Consider the following 14,261-nt stretch of genomic DNA (forward strand, 5'->3'; position numbering starts at 1 on the left):
AAGTGAACAGATCTCACTGGGGTGCTCTCCTTTGGGAAATGTTCACAGGAAAGTGTAGGGATAGACTCCTCACACTCTCTGGACAAGATGCAGAATCTTATGACCTCATGAAGGGTACCCTGATTGAGGGCTTTGGATTCTCCACTGAGGAGTACAGGATTAGGTTCAGGGGGGCTCAAAAATCCTCGAGCCAGACCTGGGTTGACTTTGTTGACTACTCAGTGAAAACACTAGATGGTTGGATTCAAGGCAGTGGTGTAAGTAATTATGATGGGCTGTACAATTTATTTGTGAAAGAACACCTGTTAAGTAATTGTTTCAATGATAAACTGCATCAGCATCTGGTAGACCTAGGACCAATTTCTCCCCAAGAATTGGGAAAGAAGGCGGACCATTGGGTCAAGACAAGGGTGTCCAAGACTTCAACAGGGGGTGACCAAAAGAAAGGGGTCACAAAGACTCCCCAGCAGAAGGGTGATGAGACAACCAAAACTAAAAATAGTAAAGAGTCTTCTACAGGCCCCCAAAAACCTGCACAGGAGGGTGGGCCCAGAGCCTCTTCACAAAACAATGGGTACAAGGGTAAAAACTTTGATCCCAAAAAGGCCTGGTGTCATAGCTGTAAACAGCATGGACACCAAACTGGAGACAAGGCCTGTCCCAAGAAAGGTTCCACTCCAAACTCCCATCCAGGTAACACTGGTATGGCTAGTCTCCAAGTGGGATCAACAGTGTGCCCAGAGCAAATCAGGGTCCACACTGAAGCTACTCTAGTCTCTGAGGGTGGGGTGGATTTAGCCACACTAGCTGCCTGGCCGCCTAACATGCAAAAATACAGGCAGCAGCTCTTTATTAATGGGACAAGTGTAGAGGGCCTGAGGGATACAGGTGCCAGTGTCACCATGGTGACAGAGAAACTGGTTTCCCCTGGCCAATACCTGACTGGAAAAACTTACACAGTCACCAACGCTGACAATCAGAGAAAAGTACATCCCATGGCAATGGTTACTTTAGAATGGGGAGGGGTCAATGGCCTGAAACAGGTGGTGGTCTCCTCAAATATCCCAGTGGACTGTCTGCTTGGAAATGACCTGGAGTCCTCAGCATGGGCTGAGGTAGAACTAAAAACCCATGCAGCAATGCTGGGTATCCCTGAACTGGTGTGTGTGAAAACAAGAGCACAATGCAAGGCACAGGGTGAAAAAGTAGAGCTGGAGTCTGGAAAAATGGCCCAGCCTACCAAGAGAACAGGAAAGTCAGTTGGGAAACCAACTGCAACACAGCAAAAGAAAGGGAACCTCTCTTCTCAGGAAGAAGTTCTGCCCTCTGAGGGAACTGAGCCTTTGGAGCTTGAACCTTACCAGGTTGAGCTCTTAGGCCCAGGGGGACCCTCCAGGGAGGAGCTGTGTAAGGGACAAGAAACCTGTCCCTCTCTTGAAGGCCTTAGGCAGCAAGCTGCTGAAGAGTCCAAAGGCAAGAAAAATGGAACACATAGGGTCTATTGGGAAGATGGGCTCCTGTACACTGAGGCCAGAGACCCCAAACCTGGTGCCACTAGGAGAGTGGTAGTGCCTCAGCTGTTCAGAGAGTTCATCCTAACATTGGCCCATGACATTCCCCTTGCTGGACATTTGGGACAAACCAAGACGTGGGAGAGGTTAGTCAACCACTTCTACTGGCCCAATATGTCCAACATGGTTAAGGAGTTTTGCCTCTCCTGCCCCACCTGTCAAGCCAGTGGTAAGACAGGTGGGCATCCAAAGGCCCCCCTCATTCCACTTCCAGTGGTGGGGGTGCCCTTTGAAAGAGTGGGTGTGGACATAGTTGGTCCACTAGAACCTCCCACAGCCTCAGGAAATATGTATATCCTGGTAGTAGTGGATCATGCTACCAGGTATCCTGAAGCTATTCCCCTTAGGTCGACTACTGCCCCTGCAGTAGCCAAGGCCCTCATTGGTATCTTTACCAGAGTGGGTTTCCCTAAGGAGGTGGTGTCTGACAGAGGTACCAACTTCATGTCAGCATACCTAAAGCACATGTGGAATGAGTGTGGAGTGACTTATAAATTCACTACACCTTACCATCCACAAACTAATGGCTTAGTTGAGAGATTCAACAAGACATTAAAGGGCATGATCATGGGGCTCCCAGAAAAACTCAAAAGGAGATGGGATGTCCTCCTGCCATGTCTGCTTTTCGCTTACAGGGAGGTACCACAGAAGGGAGTAGGGTTCTCACCCTTTGAACTTCTGTTTGGTCATCCTGTAAGGGGACCACTTGCCCTTGTTAAAGAAGGCTGGGAGAGACCTCTCCATGAGCCTAAACAGGACATAGTGGACTATGTACTTGGCCTTCGCTCTAGAATGGCAGAGTACATGGAAAAGGCAACCAAAAACCTTGAGGCCAGCCAACAACTCCAGAAGTTTTGGTACGACCAAAAGGCTGCACTGGTTGAGTTCCAACCAGGGCAGAAAGTCTGGGTTCTGGAGCCTGTGGCTCCCAGGGCACTCCAGGACAAATGGAGTGGCCCTTACCCAGTGCTAGAGAGGAAGAGTCAGGTCACCTACCTGGTGGACCTGGGCACAAGCAGGAGCCCCAAGAGGGTGATCCATGTGAACCGCCTTAAGCTCTTCCATGACAGGGCTGATGTGAATCTGTTAATGGTAACAGATGAGGATCAGGAGGCAGAGAGTGAACCTCTCCCTGATCTTCTGTCATCAGACCCAAAAGATGGCACAGTAGATGGAGTGATCTACTCAGACACCCTCTCTGGCCAACAGCAGGCTGATTGTAGGAGAGTCCTACAACAGTTTCCTGAGCTTTTCTCCCTAACCCCTGGTCAGACACACCTGTGTACCCATGATGTGGACACAGGAGACAGCATGCCTGTCAAGAACAAAATCTTCAGACAGTCTGACCATGTTAAGGAAAGCATCAAGATGGAAGTCCACAAGATGCTGGAATTGGGAGTGATTGAGCGCTCTGACAGCCCCTGGGCTAGCCCAGTGGTCTTAGTCCCCAAACCTCACACCAAAGATGGAAAGAAAGAGATGAGGTTTTGTGTGGACTACAGAGGGCTCAACTCTGTCACCAAGACAGATGCCCATCCAATTCCAAGAGCTGATGAGCTCATTGATAAATTAGGTGCTGCCAAATTTCTAAGTACCTTTGACTTGACAGCAGGGTACTGGCAAATAAAAATGGCACCTGGAGCAAAAGAAAAGACAGCATTCTCCACACCTGATGGGCATTATCAGTTTACTGTTATGCCCTTTGGTTTAAAGAATGCCCCTGCCACCTTCCAAAGGTTGGTGAATCAAGTCCTTGCTGGCTTGGAGTCCTTTAGCACAGCTTATCTTGATGATATTGCTGTCTTTAGCTCCACCTGGCAGGATCACCTGGTCCACCTGAGGAAGGTTTTGAAAGCTCTGCAATCTGCAGGCCTCTCTATCAAGGCATCCAAATGCCAGATAGGGCAGGGAACTGTGGTTTACTTGGGACACCTTGTAGGTGGAGGCCAAGTTCAGCCACTCCAACCCAAGATCCAGACCATTCTGGACTGGGTAGCTCCAAAAACCCAGACTCAAGTCAGGGCATTCCTTGGCTTGACTGGGTACTACAGGAGGTTTGTGAAGGGATATGGATCCATTGTGACAGCCCTCACTGAGCTCACCTCCAAGAAAATGCCCAAGAAAGTGAACTGGACTGTGGACTGCCAACAGGCCTTTGACACCCTGAAACAAGCAATGTGCTCAGCACCAGTTCTCAAAGCTCCAGATTATTCTAAGCAGTTCATTGTGCAGACTGATGCCTCTGAACATGGGATAGGGGCAGTTTTGTCCCAAACAAATGATGATGGCCTTGACCAGCCTGTTGCTTTCATTAGCAGGAGGTTACTCCCCAGGGAGCAGCGTTGGAGTGCCATTGAGAGGGAGGCCTTTGCTGTGGTTTGGTCCCTGAAGAAGCTGAGACCATACCTCTTTGGGACTCACTTCCTAGTTCAAACTGACCACAGACCTCTCAAATGGCTGATGCAAATGAAAGGTGAAAATCCTAAACTGTTGAGGTGGTCCATCTCCCTACAGGGAATGGACTTTATAGTGGAACACAGACCTGGGACTGCCCATGCCAATGCAGATGGCCTTTCCAGGTTCTTCCACTTAGAAAATGAAGACTCTCTTGGGAAAGGTTAGTCTCATCCTCTTTCGTTTGGGGGGGGGTTGTGTAAGGAAATGCCTCCTTGGCATGGTTGCCCCCTGACTTTTTGCCTTTGCTGATGCTATGTTTACAATTGAAAGTGTGCTGAGGCCTGCTAACCAGGCCCCAGCACCAGTGTTCTTTCCCTAACCTGTACTTTTGTATCCACAATTGGCAGACCCTGGCATCCAGATAAGTCCCTTGTAACTGGTACTTCTAGTACCAAGGGCCCTGATGCCAAGGAAGGTCTCTAAGGGCTGCAGCATGTCTTATGCCACCCTGGAGACCTCTCACTCAGCACAGACACACTGCTTGCCAGCTTGTGTGTGCTAGTGAGGACAAAACGAGTAAGTCGACATGGCACTCCCCTCAGGGTGCCATGCCAGCCTCTCACTGCCTATGCAGTATAGGTAAGACACCCCTCTAGCAGGCCTTACAGCCCTAAGGCAGGGTGCACTATACCATAGGTGAGGGTACCAGTGCATGAGCATGGTACCCCTACAGTGTCTAAATAAAACCTTAGACATTGTAAGTGCAGGGTAGCCATAAGAGTATATGGTCTGGGAGTCTGTCAAACACGAACTCCACAGCACCATAATGGCTACACTGAAAACTGGGAAGTTTGGTATCAAACTTCTCAGCACAATAAATGCACACTGATGCCAGTGTACATTTTATTGTAAAATACACCACAGAGGGCACCTTAGAGGTGCCCCCTGAAACTTAACCGACTATCTGTGTAGGCTGACTAGTTTTAGCAGCCTGCCACAAACCGAGACATGTTGCTGGCCCCATGGGGAGAGTGCCTTTGTCACTCTGAGGCCAGTAACAAAGCCTGCACTGGGTGGAGATGCTAACACCTCTCCCAGGCAGGAATTGTCACACCTGGCGGTGAGCCTCAAAGGCTCACCTCCTTTGTGCCAACCCAGCAGGACACTCCAGCTAGTGGAGTTGCCCGCCCCCTCCGGCCAGGCCCCACTTTTGGCGGCAAGGCCGGAGAAAATAATGAGAATAACAAGGAGGAGTCACTGGCCAGTCAGGACAGCCCCTAAGGTGTCCTGAGCTGAGGTGACTCTAACTTTTAGAAATCCTCCATCTTGCAGATGGAGGATTCCCCCAATAGGGTTAGGATTGTGACCCCCTCCCCTTGGGAGGAGGCACAAAGAGGGTGTACCCACCCTCAGGGCTAGTAGCCATTGGCTACTAACCCCCCAGACCTAAACACGCCCTTAAATTTAGTATTTAAGGGCTACCCTGAACCCTAGAAAATTAGATTCCTGCAACAAGAAGAAGGACTGCCCAGCTGAAAACCCCTGCAGCGGAAGACCAGAAGACGACAACTGCCTTGGCTCCAGAAACTCACCGGCCTGTCTCCTGCCTTCCAAAGATCCTGCTCCAGCGACGCCTTCCGAAGGGACCAGCGACCTCGACATCCTCTGAGGACTGCCCCTGCTTCGAAAAGACAAGAAACTCCCGAGGACAGCGGACCTGCTCCAAGAAAAGCTGCAACTTTGTTTCCAGCAGCTTTAAAGAACCCTGCAAGCTCCCCGCAAAAGGCGTGAGACTTGCAACACTGCACCCGGCGACCCCGACTCGGCTGGTGGCGATCCAACACCTCAGGAGGGACCCCAGGACTACTCTGATACTGTGAGTACCAAAACCTGTCCCCCCTGAGCCCCCACAGCGCCGCCTGCAGAGGGAATCCCGAGGCTTCCCCTGACCGCGACTCTTTGAACCTAAAGTCCCGACACCTGGGAGAGACCCTGCACCCGCAGCCCCCCAGGACCTGAAGGACCGGACTTTCACTGGAGGAGTGACCCCCAGGAGTCCCTCTCCCTTGCCCAAGTGGAGGTTTCCCCGAGGAACCCCCCCCTTGCCTGCCTGCAGCGCTGAAGAGATCCCTAGATCTCCCATTGACTTCCATTACAAACCCGACGCTTGTTTCGACACTGCACCCGGCCGCCCCCGCGCTGCTGAGGGTGAAATTTCTGTGTGGACTTGTGTCCCCCCCGGTGCCCTACAAAACCCCCCTGGTCTGCCCTCCGAAGACGCGGGTACTTACCTGCAAGCAGACCGGAACCGGGGCACCCCCTTCTCTCCATTCTAGCCTATGTGTTTTGGGCACCACTTTGAACTCTGCACCTGACCGGCCCTGAGCTGCTGGTGTGGTGACTTTGGGGTTGCTCTGAACCCCCAACGGTGGGCTACCTTGGGCCAAGAACTGAACCCTGTAAGTGTCCTACTTACCTGGTAAAACTAACAAAAACTTACCTCCCCCAGGAACTGTGAAAATTGCACTAAGTGTCCACTTTTAAAACAGCTATTTGTCAATAACTTGAAAAGTATACATGCAATTTTGATGATTTGAAGTTCCTAAAGTACTTACCTGCAATACCTTTCGAATGAGATATTACATGTAGAATTTGAACCTGTGGTTCTTAAAATAAACTAAGAAAATATATTTTTCTATATAAAAACCTATTGGCTGGATTTGTCTCTGAGTGTGTGTACCTCATTTATTGTCTTGTGTATGTACAACAAATGCTTAACACTACTCCTTGGATAAGCCTACTGCTCGACCACACTACCACAAAATAGAGCATTAGTATTATCTATTTTTACCACTATTTTACCTCTAAGGGGAACCCTTGGACTCTGTGCATGCTATTCCTTACTTTGAAATAGCACATACAGAGCCAACTTCCTACAGCATGGCTGCCCTTGTGAGTTCTGTTCCCCCCACCCCCCTTTTTTTTTTTGCCTAAAATACAGCAACATAATTGCTTCTCCAAGGTTGTTTTCCCTTCATCAGGCGTGGAGGGTAGTAAATGTCAAAGATATGGAGCATGGTTTGCATAGTAAAGGGGGTTGAAGGAAATGGAAAATATTTGTGATCGTTGCTTGCCTCCAGGGAGACGGGTGGGTGCAGAACCTACACCTGGACTCCTTGACTGAGTGCATTTCTTCCATACCAAGGAGGTGGTCTCCATGTCACAAAAGCTGGAATCTTTAAACGATTGAGAGCGGTGTGATCATGATTTATCAAGATTATGCATACATACTAACAATACAAAAGAATCTTGGACCATCTGGCACCTTTCAGAGAGAAAGAAGTAATGACCCAGGCTACAGAACTAATTTCCCTTCAGAAGGCATCAGAGAATGCATGCCATTTCAACAAAAGCTGTCCCAACAAAAAACGCTCCAGTAGAATTTAACCCCTCTGACCACTACTCGTCAGACCGAACAAGGATTCAGAGTTGTTTTGCTCTTATTGACCTACCTGGCTTTTAAATGCAGGTGGTAAAATATGAAAACGAACTACTTGCCTAGAAAATGTATGGGCAGCAATACATCTAGTCAAATCAGGCCATATAAAACACAGAAAACGTAAATATGACATCTGTCTATTTTGGCATCTTAGTGATGTTCTTGCCTGCAGAAATTTCGATATGTTTGTTCTCGCTAAATACAGAAAGGATTTTTAACAGAGCAGATTGGTTATTTGTTCATGAGATCCTGGAGAAAACATCCCAAGGCCCCACTTGTTCATTATATTTACAAATTTCGCTCAACCAACTACAATCATCAAGGTTAATAACATTAAAGCTCCTTGAAGAAACCTAACTAGGGGCAAGGGTGTCTATGGTAAGCCCATTTGCATTACCAATGGAATCCATAGCAGAAAATTAAGTGTTCTGTGCACTCGGGGGTGATTAAACTGGGCTCATCTTTCAGACTCGCACTGTTTGCTTATGGTGTGTTCTGTGAAGAAACCCGGCGCCTTGTATTCTGACCCTGGTCCCGAGTTTGCAGCCTTCTCTGGGTTATCAGCTTTTAAGTTAAACTATTTGAAGAGTCGCCACTTTTCGAACCCTTCTTGAGCCTGTTCTGCACAACTCTGATTTCCGCATCCCCACGGTTTCAAAGATAAAGGATTCCAAACATGGCCGGACTGCCACATGGTCGTGTTGGGGAAGTATTTGAAATGGGCAACTATGTTCATTTGCTTCATGTGAACAATTCTGGCAACTCCATAACGGACTCTTACTGATAAACCCTCAAATGATTGACTGGTTCAGTAGAAAGCATAAGCGCATACAGGTTTAACAACCATTACATTCCTGCTAAAAGTTAATAGTACAAAAATTGGAATGTTGGTTTTATTTATACTTCTGGGTTACTTAATTAGTACTCCCAAATCCTCATATGTGACACTCAACTTTAGAAATCTGTGTATGCGCTGGCTAGGACAGCCAGTGCACCAATATGCCACTAGTACATGGGAATTGGATTTATGGTTTTGAATTGTACTGTACTTACTTGAAACTTCAAGTTCTGCTCATGTTTGGTTCTAGAGAGGAGTGCTAGAGGTGTTATAGCGTAAGGGGCACAATGGCGCTCAGCTTGGTATGCACCAAATGTTTGTTAAATTTACTAGGAGAAGATATTGTTACAGATCAGACCTACAACTGTAACTGAATTGAAACTTTAACCCCTGTCTCTGTTATTTGGGGACATAGGAGAGGAAGAAGAGCTAACACTTACCACTTTATCAGGCAAAGTAACTCGTGTGCTATTGGCAGCCAAGCTTAAAATTGTGCAAGCTCCATATTCTCTTTCCCATGACTTTGGTTGGCTCCATTATGGGGAAAACAACTCATTGCAAAGGTATATGATACAATGCATAAGTATGAAAAAGTATGGGTCCAGTTTCACCTGTACATAGGATTCTAGTCATCAGTGGGGAGGAGGCGAGGGAGCAGCATGAGGGCCACACATCTTCTATGTGTTGGGTGGTTCCGGCATATGTCAGACTAGTTCCTTTTTGGGAGCCTCTTTGTCAAATGCAGCAAATGACTTGCACGTGCCACTAGGGGTTTGTGCTCCTGTTGAATGCTGAATTTCTGAAAAAGCATATCTGTACTTAAATTTTTTTTATTGGGTTTTGAAAAGAATAGACTGGACTTGCTATTATGAGAATCCTCAGCCAAATGATTGAAGTCCACAATGATCATTAATTGAGCTTCCTTCAGAAATGCCTGTCTTTCAAATATTTAAAAATAGAAAACAATTAGTTTCAGGAACAGGACATTTCTCATGTTGAAGGAAGGTAATGGAGCGTAAATATAAGTAAGGTATCATGATGATGCACATTATATTACTTCTGCTTTTTCATGTTCTGCGATCCTTGAAGCCCAAGCATTTTCCATGGGCCAGTGCTTTTAAAGCGTGTAACTGTGTGTTTGTTCTGTTTATCCAACAGATCTCGGACCTGTTATTCATAGTACAATTAGTGATCATGGAGAATATATTCTTGTGGAAGCACCTGACACATACTCGGAGAATGCTGATGAAAAGGACCTACATATTATGGAGTTGGGAGAGGCTGTCGTAGAACCAAGGAAGACAGAAAGGAAGAAAAAGATACGTCCGAAAAAGAAAACTAACGTGGCTACTCCCGGCAAGCCAAAAACAGAGCGTATACACATTTGTACGGATTGTGGGAAAAGCTTCAATCATCAGGCATCCCTTGTTAACCACCGCAGAATCCATACCGGAGAGAGACCATATGGATGTGAGGACTGTGGCAAAAGATTTAGTAAGAGCACACATTTGATTAACCATCGGAGAATACACACAGGGGAAAGACCGTTTATTTGTTCTGACTGTGGCAGAAGCTTCAGTCAAAACTCCCATATTCTTAACCATCAAAGAATCCACACTGGGGAGAAGCCGTATATTTGTAGCATATGTGGGAGAGGCTTCAGTCAAAACTCTCACCTCATTACGCATCTGAGAATTCACACAGGAGAGAGGCCATTCCCATGCCCTCAATGTGAAAAATGCTTCAGTAACAACACAAATCTTGTTAACCACCTAAGAACTCACACAGGGGAACGACCGTATTCATGCACCCAGTGTGAAAAAAGCTTTAGTCAGAACTCTCATCTCCTTAACCACCTTAGAACCCACACTGGGGAGAAGCCCTTTTCATGTGATCAATGTGGGAAAACCTTCAGTTGGTCATCAAATCTAAATATGCACCAGAGAATGCACACTGGGGAGAAACGCTATGCATGTAGTGAATGTGACAAGTGCTTCAGTCACTCATCACACCTGAAAAAACACCGGGCAACACACACTTCATCTGTAAAGGTGGAGGTGGCAGATATGCCACCCAAGCGTGAAATAGTGCCTGGCACAGAGATTGAGGTAATCGATATGGGAAACCTTTCTTCAAAACCAGATCAGGCCATGCACACTGCGGCAAATCTTTTAATTGAAGTGGGAAACCTTTCTCCAAAGCTCGACCAGGGAATACACGCCGCAGCAAACCTTCTAATCGAGGTAGGAAATATGTCACCCAAACCCGAACCGGGAATGCACACTGCATCAAACATTGTTATTGAAGTGGAAAATATTTCCCCTGAACATGAACAAGCCCAGAGTTAAATAGGAATGTTATGATTATGCCGCACACGGCATAATCACGAGTGCACATGCTTTCACTGCAGCTTGCCCTCTGGTAAACTAACAGGAAATAATTATTTACAGTTTAAAACATGTCTGCAGGCTATGAAGTTGAACATCAACTTATTTGTAATTTTGGATTTTACCACAAGTAGAGTGCTCAGAGAGGGCTTGATCAGCAAGACAACCTTGGTTGGAATTCACAATTCAGTTACTGGGCAGTACATTTAATTGCATCCTTGCCACACCCCCGTGCCCACCACCCCAAAGCAAAATCTGGTCACCCCAAGCTCATTAGTACATCCTCTTTAGTACTCCGTTCTTGAGCATAATCCTGCCGAGACTATTTTTCAGTTTACATGTATAGCCTTGTTTGCATGCTCATCTCTATTTAAGATTTATTTGCCAGTTCAGCTGAATGCCATGCTTTGTGTACGGGCTTCCTGGTGGAAATTATGCACCATACTGAACCGCCTGCCTTTTGGCTTCTCTAAATATTTTGTACCCCTGCCCTACTTTCTAGGACACGTAGACAGTAGAGGCAGCTCTCTGATTTGAACCTCTACCGCTTTCAATATATGGTCCCACAAGGTGAATGCACTAGAATCTCAAGCTCCTGCTATTAATTATTTATTTTTTTATCTCTAGGTCTAGTGGAGAGTAATGTGGTGATCCCCCAGGGATCACCTTATTCTAAAAGTTGAACTGTTTCTGCTCACTGGCTCGTTATACTAGTTGCAGTTCCATTTATTAGTCTTTGTCACAGTATCAATCTGTTTGTAGTCATGTGACTGCTAGAACACCTATGGGGGGGGAAAACGCATTTCGCTGTTTATTTTTCCTCTGAAAGAGCATGCACAGAAACCAGTCTTCCGTATTCTCGTTTCACACTTCATCTCATGGAAATGTTTTAACAGCCCTGCTGCCTTTATTTTTTTTTATTCACCAGAGTCTAAGAAAACAGTCCCCTCTATGGGATAATGTCTTGTGCTCCTTTGCACTTTTAGGCCTATGCCTATTTAGGAGCTAATATGTAGCCTATCCCCATTGCGTCTGAATCTGGACAACCCTAGGCCTCCGATTCAGGTTTCTAACTGGGGTGAAGCATGCCCCTTTCAGACTTTCACTTCACGATGCTCACAGCAGAAGTCATGCTCTTTAACTTTCACAGTCTGATTTAATATGCTGCTTTCCCTGCATGATGTATCTTGGTGAAATGTGTACAGAAATGAAGTGCCAATTGAATTCGCAAAGTGCACTGTACTATACTAAATTGCTGGTTATGCAAAAATGTTCAGTTGGTGGTCTAATTACTCTTTCTTTTGAGGATGTCTGTCCATGAATTTAATTTTCATGCTTTGTAGTTCTTAAGTGCTATTCCATGTCATGTTTGACCGAATGATATATTGTGAAAAACTATTATGAATGTGTTCTTATCTTGATTTGTGTTTAGGTATTATTTTTTGAAGTGAAGAACAATGAAGTGTCATAAGTTACTGTCGTTCATTGCTATATTTGTACCACCACAATTACTATTTCAGAATGGCGTGGTGGTATTATCATTAGACAGTGGCATAGCAGGAGGGAAAGCCACATTTCGGAGCTGTAGTCAAAGAACTACGTAGGCGATAGCCTATTAATGAGAACCATTTGCAAATACGCAGGGAAAGCAGTATCCAAGCCAGAGGGAGCCACATGCCAAATTACATCACTTAGGTCTTTCAAAGGCCACATTGGAGTTGAAGATCAACTTTCGAATAGTGGAAATACAAAGTAAATAAGAATACTCATTCTGAATACCATGCAAGAAGTAATGAGGATGAAACCCCATGCACGCAGACGTCTCAGAACGGGCTACCTAAATTAGCAATCCACCTGCACACTGTGACCTTATTTCATTCTCCTACACACAAGATGAATTCATAGTTTATAATAGTCTGGGAAGGAGTTTTTAGCTGAATCATAGTGACAGAAACATACCAAATACAAGAAGAAAAAGAAAACTAAAATGTTGTCACACTGACTTCATAGGAACAGGATAAAACAAACAATCTTATACACCAGTAGAAAATAAAAATATCTGCTCAAGTTATAGGCGGTTGACCAGCTGTGACATTACTTCAAGGGCCTCTCAAAGTTCAGGTCTTTAAAGATAGTTCTCACTGACTTCAATGGGGACCACGGTCCATCATGGCAAGCTGAGTATTGGTCCGAATCTCAAATAACAGTTTAGGTGGGAAATCACTCTCTTTATAGACTTTTGAGTAAGTCTACCTAGTCATATAATGGTATAGACAGCCCAGAAAAAGTTTTTGTTTTTTTCAGCCTTTCTTGGCCACGTGTTTCACAGTCCGGGGAAAGCAGGATGAATAACAAACACCTACAAGTGAAGCCTGATTAAAGGACCTTATCACTGGACTTTTAAAAGACAATGGGAAATAAGGCAGAGGGATGGTGCAATTGGCCAGACCGTGCCTCATCCCTGTGAATATGGCATCAGGGAAAATAGTTTAAAAAGCTAATATTTCTATGATTTATGATCTTTTTTTCCTTGGAATTTAGAATTATTTTTTGTGATATTCTAAGCTAAGTTGTAGACCTATTGTATAAAGAAGTTTGACAATAACATGACCATCAAGCGTAAAATGCTTAATAAATGAATTGACTTTGCAACCCCATAAAACCTGACTGACTGCAGGATTTCTTTAATGTGACAGTTGAATCTGGAAAAAAGGTTGGTCGTGATTAAATGATTGCCATTTAGTGTCAATTTATGGGCGTTGAGTGTTTTGACAAGAGATTTGTCTGTGGGACAGATTTTTGTGGTGAGTGGAGAGATCGAAGGATGACTGTGTCTGAATTGATACTTCGATAGTTTGCTCGAGTAGAGCTGATTGGGTTGTATCGGAGATATGGATGTTGTTCATGTGAATGATACTTTGTGGCTGGGAATTGATAGCTTAATTGAAGGTTGGTGAATGGAGAAACGTGTGGGATGTGTGAAGAAGTTAGCGATTTGAGTTACCAATGTAGATCTCTGCTGCGAGGTCCTCATTACCATTTCTGGAGTGAAATTCCAAAAAATATATATTTTAAAGAAAAACCTTGTTGTGCAGGCACCTAAAGGGACCACCTAGTGAATAATGTTGCACTATGTTTTATAACCTAATCAGAACCCTTAGAGCTAGTGATGTATTGAAAAGATTGGTTGAGCTAACAACCTCTATACTTTTCAGTACCTGGCTATGCTAATCAACGTTCTAGCTGGTTCGTAAGCTGGGTTCATGATATGGTCTAAAAAAAAAAACTTTTCACACATCTGTCTCCCTAAACAATTGCACAAATTGGCTAGCAAGTCTTGGCTGAAATTTGTTGCCCATTTTTTTTTTCTTTCACTTTTCTTTCTTTTTATTGCATCATGAAATGGGAATTCCTTTGATCTTTACTATTCCAATCCGACCTTGCGGGTCATCAGCAAATGAATAACAGAAATATACTAAATGTTCCTTTTCTAATATATAACGTCTGTGATTATTGATATTCTAATAACACACCAGAGACCGAGATTATGGATTCTGTTTAAATATTCA

At 45.1% G+C, this 14,261-nt stretch overlaps 1 protein-coding gene across 1 annotated transcript in view; it reads left to right on the top strand.

Moving 5' to 3' along the window:
- LOC138267513 (zinc finger protein ZFP2-like) overlaps positions 1-14,261 on the top strand; it is a 237,779-nt gene that overhangs the window by 25,565 nt on the left and 197,953 nt on the right. The window contains exon 5 of the mRNA XM_069216516.1: positions 9,464-10,288. Within this exon, the coding sequence (XP_069072617.1) occupies positions 9,464-10,288 (825 nt within the window). The remainder of the gene's footprint in view (positions 1-9,463; positions 10,289-14,261) is intronic.

Source organism: Pleurodeles waltl, chromosome 12 (genome assembly GCF_031143425.1).
Source record: "Pleurodeles waltl isolate 20211129_DDA chromosome 12, aPleWal1.hap1.20221129, whole genome shotgun sequence".
NCBI classification, from domain to species: domain Eukaryota; kingdom Metazoa; phylum Chordata; class Amphibia; order Caudata; family Salamandridae; genus Pleurodeles; species Pleurodeles waltl.